The sequence below is a fragment of the Monopterus albus genome, unplaced genomic scaffold (assembly GCF_001952655.1).
Source record: "Monopterus albus unplaced genomic scaffold, M_albus_1.0 scaffold415.1, whole genome shotgun sequence".
In the NCBI taxonomy this organism is placed as follows: domain Eukaryota; kingdom Metazoa; phylum Chordata; class Actinopteri; order Synbranchiformes; family Synbranchidae; genus Monopterus; species Monopterus albus.
The window spans coordinates 35898-51885 of NW_018128295.1; the positions used below are offsets into that span (position 1 = coordinate 35898).

The following is a 15988-nucleotide window of genomic DNA, read 5'->3' on the forward strand; positions in this document are numbered from 1 at the left end:
CATATTGCCCCCCCCCACCCCCCCATCTGCAATGAAGCACAGATTGATCTTTAGTGAAGGCATCCACATAATGAGCACACTGACTGTGCTGTTTTAGCTAGCATACACAGTGATTTATTTTCCCTACCTTTGTCATGACTGTCAGCAGAAAGCAAACACAACATGTTTGATAATAATCCACATGAATAATTGTTTTTGTGTTTTTCTTTCTCTTGCCACCACGCGCCTGCTCTGCTGATTTTCTTGAGAAGAGACATTTGGCTGGGTTTCCACTGCGTACGTGCCGCTCAGTGCGAACACAAGTCTCCAGTCCTCTGCTTCTGTTGTCACAGCAGTTGCTGTGCCCACCAACTTAATCCCCTCAGCTGTGGATGAGCAGGCCGACAAGTAAATGGACAACACCTGAGTCTGCAGTTATCAGGTTTCCCTAGTGTCCCAGCGCTCTCTCTCAGCCCATATCTCACATTCACTCGCTCCCCTTCTCTCCACCAGTCCCCTCCATATGTGCTGTAGAGGTACAAAAAAATGTTTTTAATCTTGGCTGCACGTTGCAGTATCCACTCAGAGCAGCTCCTTCCTTTGCCTCAGCTGAAAGTTGGTGTGAGTTTGAACCATGCCAGTCATTGTCAAGATTATAATAATCATTGTTTCTCTTACCACTTGCAGTTGACACAGCCAGCAGTAGTACCATTGCACTTCTAAGGTTGCCTGCCTGCTTCCTTCCTTCCTTCCTCTGGGAACAATAGTCATGAATCTTAAAATGACATGAAAGTTCACAATGTTCCCAAGTTGTTGTGGTTGCAACCTCTGTTTTTTTTTTTGTTTGTTTGTTTAATAAACTGAGCAGCGTGAGAAAAGTTGAGACTATGGATAACTGGGTCCATAGAGATGGGCTGTAGCAGAGTGGACCTGCATCACCCAAGCTGACAGACGTCAACTTAGAATTTTAGTTGACCCAAGGAATTAACAGGAACCCTGGCATTGGGAACCACAGCATGTGTGCTGATTTATGGTTCAGTGTGTGATATGACTGCCGTAACACAAGATGCATGTATTGTACATGACCAGATAGTTGCATGCTTCATTTATTCCCTACATTGACTGTTTTTTTTTATCTATTTATTTTACGATATAATGTGACTGTGGCCTCCACACATATAAGGTACCTAGTTCTAACTCCAATTTGTATTTTTTGCCTCGTCTCATTACTGAATAGGACACTACCAATGTGCAAATGCTGATTTGCACATTCACTCATACAGAGTGCTGATTACAGAAATTTGAAAAACAAGATTAGTGGGAGTCTGATTTACTCCAGTATTGAATTTAGTCTAAACAATCTTCACCATTTTGCCTCCTATAGGGGAAAGCACAAACAGGCCAAGGTGACCTAGCACAGCTCTCGTTGTCCCCACATGGTGTCTTTGCTGCTGTGGCCCAGATGTGCATTTAACATTTTTTAAAAGGTGCGTGTTGGCCTTGGAGTAACTTGCGGCATAACCTCAGAACTGACCCACGCAGCTGCCACTGGTCTGGTGTAGCCCTTAATGCAGAGGTCTAAATCCATCTTAAAAGCTGTGCTTTATCTGCATCTATACCCTAACTGTTGGCATTTGTCACCAGAAGATGGCTCTGCTCTAAAGGTATCAATTTATGTATTGTTCTCTTCAGTGGTGGGAAAAGGGTTATGGTTAACTAAGTTCACATTCTCAAGCACTATACTTAAGTACACTTTTAAGATATTTGTACTCAAGTTTCTATTCTGTTTGATTTAACTACATTTCAGAGGCAAATATTGTATGATTTTTACTCCACTACATTTGATAAATTGAGTTACTAGTTACTAGAATCAGATTAGTAACACAAAACACAGTATAATCATAAGACTTTATAGACCCTGGGTGGAAAATTCACAATTGCCAGCAGTATGTAAAGTGATTTTATTATAATTTAGATTCTAAACCTATCAAAAAATTATCTCCATCTATACAGGCCATGTCATTGTTCAAAGATTGTCTCAAAAGAAATCCCATAGACCTCAAGAATACATAGTGTTTTGGTGGAAAAATACTGGATGTAAGCAATTTTGTGTGTGTGTGTGTGTATACAGGGGTATTTAATATTTCAGCATAGTTAGCCTATATGATCTTTTTTTACTTGTAAATGTTTGACAAACTTTGGCAAATCTAATTATTATCCTGTTATTGAAATGGGAGCTTATCTAAGGTGCAGTGTCTGGTAGGGATGTAACGATATTTGTAATTTTCTTTTGCTAAATCACAATAGAAAACTTTCTCGATACTGTGACAGTATCTACCAGCATATTAGATATGGTTATTTCACTAACTGCGTTCAGGTCACAGATTTAGAAACGGACATAGCGTATGCTCTTTTATTCATTTTTAGAGCTGTTGTGCCAGCATTTCAGTTTTTCACAACTCTCACCTTATGTGGCTTGTCCTAGTGTGTTTAGGCGTCATCTTTTCTTCATTCTGTTGTGCCAAGCAGTGATTTGCTGTCTTCTGTCCCCAGTAGTCGGGGACGATATCCAGTGACAGAACCCAACCACCTGTCAGCACAACCACCAAACAGAGAAAGGACTGCAAATAAAAGGACTGCTACTGACTGCAGCATTTATTATTATTATTTTTCCAATTATACAAACGACCACTCATTTAGTGCCAGTGATCAGTCGTTCCAATTTTCTGCACATGCTTGGGTCACGGTTGGCTACTTTGACTTTAAGTTAAAAGGAAAATCATACAAAAAAAATAGTCTTTTTTAAAAGTGACAAATTTTTTATTGTGAGTTTTTGGTATCATTACATCCCTAGCATCTGGACAACAGTAGTGAATTGGATTCTTAGTGCTGGTAAACATATTCCTGATCTCTCTGTGTCATGGCGTCAACCAGGGCTGCCTCAGACATGTGCTCCCGTGTGATGGTGGTGGTTGTGGTGTTGTCGGTATTCTGCAACCCTGCCCGAATTACTTTTACTAGGGACGAGCTTCTGAACATACCGACAGCTCAGTCTGGACATTTTCTTCCCGATATTCATTGACGGTGGAAGCTGTTTGAATATTTCAGCTGGCGGAGCAGCAGCTGTTTTCGGGACTTGGAGGAGACGCCGGAGGGGGAAGAGGGCCAGCGTCCACGTAAGGCATCGACAGCGGGGATACTGAACACCACTTCCTGCCATACATACATTAATGGAGGTTGGTGTAGGGACATTACAATGTTGGAGAGAACTTGTGACTCGGACTTGTTTTTGACGCTGCAGCTACATGCCTGGATGAGTATACTGACACGGTGATGTCATATATCAGTTTCTGTGAGGACGTGTGTGCCCATTAAAACTGTGTGCACATACAATAAACCTTGGTTCACAGTGAAGCTCAAACAGCTTCATCATGTCAAAGAGGAGGCCTACAGGAGTGGGGACAGGACCCTGTATAACCAGGCTAGAAATACAGTGACAAAGGAGATCAGAGGAACTACTCTGAAAGGCTGAAAAATCAGCGTCAGACCAACGAGCTGTCATCAGTGTGGAGGAGCATACGGGACATCACCGGTACAGGAGATGTCCCCCCGTCTGTGGAGAGCTATCAATTGGCTGACGAGCTGATTGAGTTTTATTGGAGCCTTGAGAGGCAGAACGGCACACCCCTCTCCCACCTCTCAGAATCTGTGAAAGAGATGTTGTCTTTTTAGAAAACAAAATATCAGTAAGGCACCAGGCCCAGAGTGTGTCTCCCTGTCTGAAAGTCTGTGCCCACCAGTTGGCTCCCATCTTCATGCAGATCACTGCAGCTTTGTGTAGTTCCCTCCTGTTTTAAATGCTCCACCATCATCCCAGTTCCCAGGAAACCCTCCATCAGGGAACTGAATGACCACAGACCTTTTGCCCTGACATCTGTAGTCATGAGGTGTTTTGAGAGACTGGTGTTGGCCCACCTGAAGGCAGTCACAGACCCCCGGCTGGATTCCCTGCAGTTTGCTTACTGAACAAATAGGTCAGTGGATATGCAGTCAGTCTGGTACTGCATTACATCCTGCAACATCTAGACTCACCAGGGACCTATGCTCGGATCCTATTTGTGGACTTCTCTTCAGCATTTAACACAATCATCCCGGGCATCCTGTACTCCAAACCTACCCAGCTCACTGTGCCTGGCCCCACCTGTCAGTAGATCACCAGCTTTCTCAAGGACAGGAAGCAGCAGGTGAGGTTGGGAAAAACCACATCCAGCACCTGGACTGTCAGCACAGGTGCCCTCTAGGGATGTGTGCTCTCCCTGCTGTTGTTCTCCCTCTATACCAGTCACTGTATTTACAGGAGACCCCTCTGTAAAAATCCTGAAGTTTGCAGACGACACAACGGTCATTGGCCACATCCAAGATGGTGACAAGTCGGCCTACAGGCAGGAGGTTGAACAGCTATCCCTGTGGTGTGGTCATAACAATCTGGAGTTGAACACATGGAAGACAGTGGAGATGATAGTGGACTTTAGGAGGACCTCTACCTTATCTCCACTCACTATACTCGGCAGCACTGTTTCAGTCATGGAGTCCTACTATTTCTCAGGACTTGAAGTGGATAACCAACATCAGCACCATTATTAAAAAGGCGCAGCAGAGGATGTACTTCCTGTGTCTGCTCAGGAAGTTCAACCTGCCTCAGGGGCTTTTGATTCATTTCTATAGGGGAATCATCAAGTCTGTTCTCTGTGCTTCCATCACTGTCTGGTTTGGCTCGGCAACCAAACAGGACAGGAACAGACTCCAGCGGACAGTGAGAACTGCAGAGAAAATCATCGGTCAGGACTGCAGACAGGCCAGTCCAGCACTCACATCCTTTTCTCCACTGCCAGGCCTTGATGATGTGCAGTATGAGGTTTTGCATTGTCTTGTTGAAATATGTATGGGCGTCCCTGGAAGAGATGGCATATTGAAGGCAGCATATGTTGCTCCAAAATCTCTCTGCAGTGTTCAGCATTAATGGAGCATCACAGAAGTGTAAGTGACCTTTGCCAAGGGCACTGACACGACCCCAGACTATGACAGACCCTGGCTTTTGGACTTGTTGCTGGTAACAGTCTGGATGGTCCTTTTTGTCTTTCGTCCGGAGCACATGGTGTCCATTCCTTCCAAAAAAGACCTGAAATACTGATTCGTCTGACCACAGTGTGATGGTCCATCCCAGATGTCTCTGTTGACATAGGGCTTCCTTTTGGCACAGTACAGTTTTGAGCAGCATTTATGGATGTAACTACGAATCGTAGTGCCTGACACAGGTGTGCCAAAGTCATCCTGAGCCCATGTGGTTATATCACTTATAGAAGATGACGATTCTTGATGCAGTGCCGTCTGAGGGACCAGAGAGCTCGGTTATCCAACTTAGGCTTGTGCCCTTTGCCCTTTATGGACTGAAATCCCTCCAGGTTTCTTGAATCTTTTAATGATTGTTAGGTATTTTCTTAGTTAGATAGATATTGATTAGAGATCTGTTGTATTAGAAAATGTTAGTGTAGACAGGATGTCTAGCTCAGGCGTATGTTGTCAAACTGCTGGTCCTCAGCACATCCTTGCTCCTAAAGGTCTCGGCCTTTCCTGGATGCTAGTTTTGTACCAGATCATGATGGAGCCACAAGTTGACATCACCTGTTTCAAATGGAATCATCATTACTGGCCCTGAAATGCAACGGTCACAACATTTTTCTGGAATATGTTGCAACATCAGAATTGAAATGAGTGTTTATTTTGAACCAAGAATTCAATTGATGAGGTATCGCATCAAATAATGTGCTGCTGTATTGTTTTCAATGTAATACGGAGCACAGGTGATTTACACATCACTATTTTCAGTTTTAATTTTGATTGTACATACTGTCTATACTTTTTCTGATTTGGGGTTGTACTTTATGTAATTAAAAAAATGTATTTTTAATTAAATCACATCTGAAGTTAAAACTTAAATTTAGATCTCACCCATGAATCCAGATGTTGCCAATTATCACAGCCTTGTTACATTTAAGAAATCTATGTGCTGGACCACATCAGGAACAGGTAACACAGTACTTGACTGAAACAATAGGTAGGTCTCAGCGAACCTTGCTAAATAAAGTTGATTTATAAAGCAGTGTGTCACAGGTTAATTTAGTCTCTTAGACTTTTCACATTACCCAATAACAAAAACAGCATGAAGTGAAATGATTTATAAGAGGAAAGTACATAGTGTCAAATTAAATGAATTGTTTGGGGAGGCACAACTCGCCTTATGCACAGCCCGACTAGGCCTTCACAGTACCCATATGTGTTGTAAGCTTTTTAAGTTATTCCCTTGCTCTTCTCCAAGAGTAACACTTCTTTTGACAGTAGCAGCCTTGCTGTGAAACTAACCTTTTATGACTTTGTATTACTCGCTGGTCCCTGAGGCTTAAGTTATTTTGGGCAACAGTGGTAATAAATGGAGCGTATTAAAAGGTGATGAAAATCTCCACATGGCCAGTGAGTGATGAGGTGTCAGAGAAGGACAACAGTGTGGATCCTTGGTTCTCACAGGTTTCAACAGAAATCTCACAGGGATGACTGATTAAACCTGTAAGGTGGCTGTTTGTCTGTTGTTGATTGGGTGTTGTTTTGCGAAATAACTTGTGGTTGCGTAGTGCTTAATTTTTATTGCCATACCACATGTGGTCACAGTCAAACCATAAAGTTAATCACTCGTGTTTAATCACAGTGTTGCTGCAGGTTGGGAAGTTGCCGTAAGGCATGCTGCCTGCATCCAGGAAAGTATCATCTTGTCTTCTAACAGTAAATACATGTTCACCTAAATCTACCTTGTCAGTGCTATGGTAATTACAGGATGCGTTTTGATTTGCATATTGCTTTAGTGCTAAGTGCCACTTTGTATTGAACTCTGTAACCCAGGGTAACAAGGCCGGTCCCTCCGCAAGCACATACAATAACACCTTGCACACATTAGACACACTACAGGCTAAGGCAAAGAAGTTGTTAAAGCTTAGTGATGACAAAGTGTTTTGTTTTGGTTTCGCATCTTTAAAATTGCACAGTTGTTCACATATAAAAATGTATGGCTATTATGTAAACACGTGTTTTGAGGCATTAGCTATGAGTCTGCCATTAGAGGTCAGTTTGAACATGAGCAGTTATGCTGTTTGGAAATTTCTGAACCTTTCATGAATAGGTGGGCAGGTGGTGTAGTTTTTTGTTTTGTTTTTGTTTTTTTATTAACCCTGTTCACTGCCAGTGGATCCATTCAGTAAAAACATCTGTTTGCTGCTTTTTTAACTGGCTAGCAGCTAAGACAGAATTTCAGCAGCCAGATGTGACGACATTATGTAAGTTGAATAGATTTGAGAGATGAATTAACAGCAAAGAAGAAATGTGTTGGACCCAGAGATGAAAGATGATTGGATACAAATACACTTTTGCAAAAGCCATAAATGAACAGACAACAGAAACCAAATTAGAAATGCACAAAGAAGCAACCTAAGATATAAAATGTAATAAAAAGAATAGATGTAAAGTAAAAACAACTTAGGTTGCCGTAGCAATTATAAGATGTTTAATCAAATGAGTTTGGTTCACCAATGAAAAGGTCTTCTATTTTCTCATTCACAGTTTTTCAAGTTTCCCCATTAGGCATGACAGGAAGCTGGCAGGACAGATGTAAAACACCCAGAGAGGGCTCTGGGTGTTACAGCTGTTTCCCAGGTAGCAGCTCAACAAAACATGGCCTTGCACACTACCCTCACCATTCTTACCACTCAGAATTATACAGTAGGCGCAAGTGAGAAAAAGGGAAGAAAGAGAGATTGTCAGCTGTCTGTGAGGCATGCTTTGCTCAAGGCTACCTCCCTGTTTTTCTGCCCTCTCGTCTCACTCCACATCACATTACTCAGCAGCAAGAAGCAAAAAAAGGTGCAACTGAGTGCTCATCGCACTGAAATGCTTTCCTCCTCTCACAAAAGAAAAGCAATTGTCCAGGCATAAAAGTGCATCAGGTTAAGGAGTCTCTAGAGTAGTGCTGGGTATCGAACTTCGATACCTTTATGCCATCGATCAAATTACGAGTAATGAAAAGCGCTTTTAACATAACTTAAGGTTGTGATAAATAGATTTAGCTTTTATGCCATGAAACTGCTATGAATGCACAAAAATGCAGAGGAATTGAAAAATAAAACAGAATATTAAACCCAAGGTACCAGTATCAAATTTTGGAATGTTACCCAGCCCTACAGGAGAGTACATGTGAAAGGACAGCCTGCAATAAAGGTGAAGGCTAATGTTGAAAGGTCTAGCTATGAACAGTTAAACAGCAGCAAAATGTTATGATAGCATAAAGAAATCAGGTTGTGCTTTCAGGAATGTGATGGCATTTTTTTTCCCCTTGGTGTAAAACTGCTTGGCAATGGCTCTTTCCATTTGGACACAAGGGAAAGTTGTCAGTAACTTTCCTTATATTGCTCTTTTAGTCACAAGCTGCCCCATTTTTTTTCTTGCAGTTGCCGACATCATTCAAAAGCTGTGCCAGTGTTCATTCTGGCTTTACTTCTTGCAGGATCCAACTTCTTTTTAGTTATAACTTTCTGAAATACAGTGTTACCTGCCCAGATCTGTGGCCATGAACCGTAGCTGGGGACCTCTGGTTCATGGCTAAACCATTTAGCCCTGGCTTGTATCCAGTAACTAACCTTAAAAGTCTGGGATTTTCCACTGGGGTCAGTGAAGAGGGAGGCCAGCTAACTGCGTTCAAAACACAGGTTTTATTCTGTCCTGGTAACACGAACCCTGCATGTGGCCTTTGATGCCCAGTTAACTGCATTACGTTCCTATCTATACACTTAGAGCTGATTACTGTCTGGCTGAATGTTGTAGGCATTCAAAGTGTCATACTTTTTCACCATGTTGTATTTGCGTTGCCCTGTCAGTGGTGCTGTGTAAATAATGAAGTCTTTTTAACCCTGCTTGAGGCTCATAAAATCCAACCTTCAGTTCTCCTTTTAGCCACCAGCCTCCTATACCGTCCACCAACAATTTAGGATTCTGAATTACTGTCGGTTCAGAGGAACTGCTGCCTCGCACTGCGCTCCGCCTTCAACAGAGCTGGCTCATTGAGACACTTGGTTGGCTGAAATGTTGCACAGAGAGAAGGTTCTTGCATTCAGTAGTAGTTACTTTTTATTTGTAATTTCATTGCAGCAAGATTTAAAAATGGAGTCTTTCACTTGTTTTTCTGTTGAAGGGTTAAAATAATGCCCAGGACCAAGGACTACATGCTGCACGCTGGTAACACCATGCCAATACCATGAGTTATGCCCCTTCTCAGCAGCTGGCGCCGCCCTCACATGGTCAAGAGGCCTAGCAATGGGTCGACCAAAACGCAAAGCAGACTCAAACTCCAGCATCCAAAATACCAGTGTTCTGTTTTGCAGGAGAAGCACGCTATAAGGGAGGGGTGGTTTAAAACTAAAAACACTGCAGTGCTACATTACGCATTCAACAATCGCATACATTACTTTAAAAATACATTACTTTAAAAACTTAACTACATTTGTATAATCTAGGAATGTAGTTTATACAGTAGAGAGGTTTGGTACCTTCTCTGCCATAGCTTGCTAGCTTTAGCTGTAAAACAGAGCAGTAACATGTCTGCCAGCAACTGCAACACCTTGTGGGAGACTCTTGGCTCACTGTGCACGGGCAGAGTGTGTGCAAGTAGGAAGTAGGTTGATAGGGAGATAGGCCATTCAGTGGTTTTGCTTGTGCTGAGTAAAATTATTTGTCAGGCTTTTTCAGCCTTGCCAATGCCAGAGATGATGAATTTTTTTTATGTTGTCTGCATTTAATGTGTTCATTGTCATCAGGATGAAAAGATATATAAATTATGTAAATGAAAATTTCAAGATGTATAACAAAAATGCTTCTGAAAAGAATCACTAACCCTACCTTTAAGCTCAGACACTTAAGTGAAAGTTTTTGACTACCTCAGCTTCATTTCTGAGTTTTTCTCACTTTATGGATCACTAAGCAACAGGGGAACAACAGAAAGGCAAAATAGTAATAACTTAATTGAGACACTTCTTTTTTTGATATAGATGTTGAATAGTTGTTCTCCCCAGGTGTGTGCTTCAAGTGGCTGGTTAGTGAAACATAGCACACCCAGGTGATGTTACACACGCACACAAACACAAAGGCTTAATACAGAAGTAATTTTGTCCACCCCCACCTTGTCTGTCATCCCATCCTTTCAACCCGGTGGTGTATTCTTCATTGCACACATTCACACACATACAATCACATGGCATGGAAACACTGCTCAAGGCTTTGTGGTTGCTTAGCTGCCCACATACTCACCTGTACCCACCCATTTCCACCTGTTTAGTTGTTTAGGACCGAAATAGACCTGAAAGTAATTGCTTTAGCATGGGGTAATGTACGTTCACTCTCGAGTGGTTGTTCGTACTTGCAGGATAGACACCACAGGCGGATCAGTCACTGTTTCACTGGGGTTGAAAGTGTCAGTCTATCATGGTGCCCATTCACTTAGGACACACGTGCAAAAGCTAGTTGCGTGGGTAAGTCCTTCACCACTTGAACAACTTTAGGCCAAAGATTCTGCCCACACTTGATCTGCTGTGACTGCTATCTGTTTTTTCATCATCTCAATTTTGGGCCTGGTTGCCTCACTAACCTGTTAAAGGTGCACTGTGAAAAATTCAGAGAGTACCTTTGTAGAAATGGAATACAGTGTTCATAATTAAATTTTCATTAGTGTGTAGAATTTTATGTTTTTTTGCATTAATTTGTCATAAAATGTGGTCTGATCTTCATCTAAGTCGAGAGTACTGACAAATATAATGTGCCTAAATTCTAATCTTTCATGTCTTTATTGAAGACACTCATTCAACAATCAAAATGGTAGTCACAAGTAAGTGAACCTCTGGAATTAATAACTGGTTGAACATAGATGTTATCCAGGTCCAATGATGCCTTCAAATCTTTGGCTGTCACTCAGGGTTGTTTGTGCTCTTGGGGTCATTTTGACTTCTTGGTAGAGTAGCCACAGCCCCAAAGTGTCTCCATTTGTAGATCGTTAACTGTAGACTGGTGAATTTCTAAAGTCTTTGAAATCACTTTATAACCCTTTCCAGCTTTATGTAAATCAACAATTCTTGATCGTAGATCTTCTGAAGGCTCTTTTTTGGCGAGGCATGGCTAACAGCATATTGTTCTTGTGTGGAGCAAACTCAAAAGGTTTGAGTGGTTTTTATCAGTCAAAGTAGCTCTAGTGCACACATCCAAACTCATTTTCTTAACAAGACTCCAGGTATACTAACACCTGACTCCAATTAGCTTTTTTGAGGTCATTAACTCAAGGGTTCACATACTTTTTCCACTATCACTGCGAGGTTTTTATGGTTGTTCTCAATAAAGACATGAAAGATCAGAATTTTTTGTGTTGTTTTTGTAGGCACATTATATTTGTCAATACTTTTGACTTAGATGAAGACCAGATCACATTTTATGACAAATTAATGCAGAAAACCATGAAATTCCAAGAGGTTCACATACTTTTTCTTGCCATTGTATATTAGGGAGCAGGTCCCCTTTCACAGAGGTCACCGTGTTTCTACAGTAGCCCAGAATGGAGACACCAAACACTGGCTCTAGAGAAGGAATTTTGCATTTTCACACTGAAGAAATTCAGTTTCTAGTTTTCTAAAGAAACCTCACTTGCTACTCAATGCGGTCATAGACGACATGGCACCCGACAGCCACTGTAGGCTGATCTTCAGGCACACTTGGGGATGGGGGATATTCAGATGGTTGCAATCTGCAACTTCACACTAAATCTTATAAACTGCATCTTTAAACTAAATGAAGAAGGCTGGGAAAATGAAATTAGAGCAATAAGTAGGTTTGCTGAGAAACTTGAGGCTGAAACAAACTAGTTAATATGATGCCCCTCCATGTTGGTGTGCAGAAGTGTTTATAGCTATTCCCAGTGGCCACTGTCAAAGGCAGGGTCAAGTCGTTGCTCTCATAGAGAGGGGCTAAACACACTGGACTCTTATCCTCACAGGTTTTCAGGGTGTTGCACTTTTTTGTACACACACAGTGACAAATCTGTAGCTTTCTCTGTGTGACTGTAGTGGGACACGGTGGAGTTTTGAGCTAAATGCTAACGTAAACATGACAACATGTTCACATTGACAATGCGAATGTTGATGTATAGCAGGTATAATGCTTACCATGTTCACTATCTTGGTTAAGTGTGTTTCCATTTGCTAATTAACACTAAACACAAGGTACAGCTGAGGCTAATGGGAATGAGAATAGTTTAGCAGCCATTTTGTCATGAATCAAAGTCCTGGACAAAAAAAAAATTGACCTGATGATGGTGCTACACATAAGTTAAGGAATCAGCAAAGTGCCTGTAGTTCATCATGAATGTCTCCTGATTTTGAAATCTGGAACAAAAGTTTTGGCCCAGTAGACATTGAAATCCCTAGAACCAAGCTTCCAAGTGCCTAATAAAGGGAGAGCTTCAGTGTTAAGTTCAAATCCTATCTGTTATCTTACCTCGGCCAGTCGCTGTGTGACGTGGGCTTACTTATTGGTTTGTCTGTTTTGGAAAGAAACAAAAATGGCCCAACTTTGCACTCCGTCACATCACTGTAAAAGTGTGAGACAAGACACAGTTTCAGGTGCTATGACAAGCACTTTATTTGAGGCATAATGACTACTTTAGTGTATACAATGACTGGCCACATGTCAGTGACACTAATAGTTAGCTGGCTGGATGTGAATGAGCAATAACTCAGGAATATGTTCAGATACAGTCTCATGTTACCAGGTTTTTTATTTTTATGTTGTGTAGTTCTTAACTTATTAACCCTAGCTGTCCATCTCTGTTTATCCCCTTTCTCAGCTCTTGGAGTATGTTGGCAAAGGAAAGAGCATAATGGACGTAGGTTTGGCACAGGCCCGCCAGCCACTCACCACCCGCTGCCACTACTATGAAGTGGAGATCGTTGATGCTGGGGAGAAGTGCTACATTGCCCTGGGCCTGGCAAGAAGGGTGAGCTGTCTCAACAAAGACCAACTTTTCAACAACTGCACAGGCACCAATGCTCAATGGAGAAGCAAGTTTTTTTTGCATTGGCCCCTTCCTCCTTTAACCCATACTGTCATATATTAGGCAGTCTAGCTCAATGAAGGGATGGGGAGTGTATGAATATGACCCTTGCAGCAAGGGTGAGGTTTGAGTGGTTTTCTTTCTGTCTGCATATACAGGGGCACACCACAATGTTTGAGTGTTTTAAGATTTTCAGTGTTTGTTGTTGCGCACCTTTCAGGCCACACAATTGCAGGGCACACTATAATAATACACCAGTGTTTGTGTGTTTGCTTCATTATCCTTCAAAAATATTGAGCTTTAGGCTAGCCAAGTTGTTGCATTCTGAAATCAAAATTTTTTTTACAGATGGTGACAAATGAAAGTAATCTCAACATAAGAGTGTCTGAGTCAGGTGTTAGGCCTCCACATGCCACCAGAACAGCTTCAGTGTACTTTGGCACTGACTCTCCAAGTCTCTCATCTCTACTGGGGGGATGGACACTGTCCTTCCAACAGATAATCCCACATGTGGTGTTTGATCAGGTTGATAGAGACGCTGTCTAACGTCACTCCAACATCTCCTATAACTGTTCAGTTGGGTTGAGATCTGGTGACTGTGAAGGCCACAGCACATGATTGGGGGGCGGCTGTGGCTCAGGAGGTAGAGCGGGTCGTTTCCTAACCGGAGGATTAACGGTTAGATTCCCGGCTTGTCCAGTCAACATGTCGAGGTGTCCTTGAGCAAGACACTGTACCCCCAGTTGCTCCCGGTGATGTCACCGGTGTGTGAATGTGTGAGTGCTTGGGAGTGCGAATGTGTGAATGGCCGAATAATGTGAAAGTGCTTTGAGTGTGCTGTAAAAGCATAGAAAGGCGCTATACAAGTATAAGACCATTTACCATTTACATGATTCACTTCAGTTTCATGCTCATCAAACCATTCAGTGACCCCTTTTGTCCTATGGATGGGTGCGCTGTCATCCTGGAATAGATGACTCAAGTTTTTTTTAATTTTTTTATTTGTCACATCTGAAACTTACCAACAGCAGAAATAAAAAAAAATACCTGGAGATGATAGAGAGGATGTAAATCAAAATCCAGAACAATTAACACTGGCAGACACTAAAATTTGTCTGTTAGACTGCAACAGCAGGTCTCTCCAAAGTCCACCAGCAGCAGGAGTCGGGTGTAATATCCAAAGCACTAAGTCTGTCTGACTCAACTCAACTCCTTTATTGTCATTGTAAGCAATGGTAACAACGAAAGTTGTACAGCTTCTCACTTGGTGTGACATCACATGACGGACATGACATGACAAGAAAAAAAGTCAATAAAACGTCAATAATAAAAACAATTATAATATATAAATAACAAACAATAAGAAATAAAGACTAAAAGGGTGCAACCCCTAACTAAGGCCAGCACAGCAGCATTGACGCATTAGTGCATCTTGGTGTTCAGAGCACAGATGGTCATGGGAAAGAATTTGTCTCTGAATCGAGATGTGCGTGTTTTCATTGACCCCTGCCAGAGGGCAACAGATCAAACAAGTGGTGAACTGGGTGAGATGACTTTTTAATGATGTTTCTGGCTCTGCTTAAGTAACGTGAGGTGGCAATGTCCTCCAGTGATGGCAATGGGCATCCAATGATGCTGTTTTCACCAACCTCTGATTTATTAATGAATTTGGTGAGAACTAAAGCACCCAAGCGCTCTTTTTGGTAATCTGTGATGTATCAGCTGCAATTTAGCATGTGTCTAGTGTGATGAGTCTGTACAAGAGCTGGTATCAGCACTAGCTGTGCTGAGTCAAGTCTACATGTTGGTACAAGTTTGTGATACTGAAAGGTCTCAGCAAAGAACACATAGAGCTACAATAAGCCCCGAGGGGGAAATGTGTCAGTCATTCACTGCCTGCACTGCTTAAAGCGGGCTAAACTATGTCACGCAGTACTCGTGTAAGTTTGTAAAGCTATTTTATTTATATGACTGGCAGTTAGCGTGGTAACATGCTGTAAATGGTGAGTAAGCAGAAGAAAGTGCAAGATTCAAAGTGTCAAATGTAAGTGCTGGCATATGCTATTCCCTGGAGGCAGTACATACCATTGTAAACCTGATTAGTGTTAAACTCACAAAAATACCAGAAAAATTGTTTGTTCATTTTTGTTTAGCATTAGTCCCCTTAGTTCCAAGAAGTGGTCGAGCTAATAACATGCTAATGATGGAAAACCTTTGACAAAAACATGATTTGGCAATTAGATAGGTGTAAATACTGTATCATGGAAAATGTTCCTTGGGGATGTTGTAATCTCAGCCTAATGGAAGAGCAGCAGCACTCCCATCCTGTTTAAAGGTTACGATCCCCCCATGTACATGCAGCTCTGAGTGAATGCAGAAAATATGATGGGTGGCTATGCCAATAACCTTTTAGGGTGCAAAGACTGAAATGGTCTACTAGCAGTAAACAGGGCATTACTTGTCACAGGGCTAGCTTGTGACCTCTACAGTAGCTTGCCAATTGGCCACCAGGTGCTAGTACCTCTTAGTCTGTTCCATCAAGTTGTTGTTGTTGTTGTATGTAAACTATCAGTACATGACTCTTTGAAACATTTTGGGGAGTTGGCCTTTGCGTCTAAGGTATATTGGCATGCGTGTACAAAAGAGCACATGGGTGTTGACATGCCAATCAAAATTAAAATAGTTAATTATTTCTGGTCATGTCAGTATGCATGTTAGTATAATTTATGTAGTATATTATGTTTATATTGTATGTAGGTGCTCTGTTCCATTTCACCTTTAGGTTCCAGGTCCAGCTTGTCAAACAGGAAGTGAGAAATTCCA

At 41.8% G+C, this 15988-nt stretch overlaps 1 protein-coding gene across 2 annotated transcripts in view; it reads left to right on the top strand.

Moving 5' to 3' along the window:
• LOC109951865 (SPRY domain-containing protein 3-like) overlaps positions 1 to 15988 on the top strand; it is an 80546-nt gene that overhangs the window by 26815 nt on the left and 37743 nt on the right. For both annotated transcript variants that reach the window (XM_020586593.1, XM_020586594.1), the window contains exon 7: positions 12959 to 13108. In XM_020586593.1, the coding sequence (XP_020442249.1) occupies positions 12959 to 13108 (150 nt within the window). The remainder of the gene's footprint in view (positions 1 to 12958; positions 13109 to 15988) is intronic.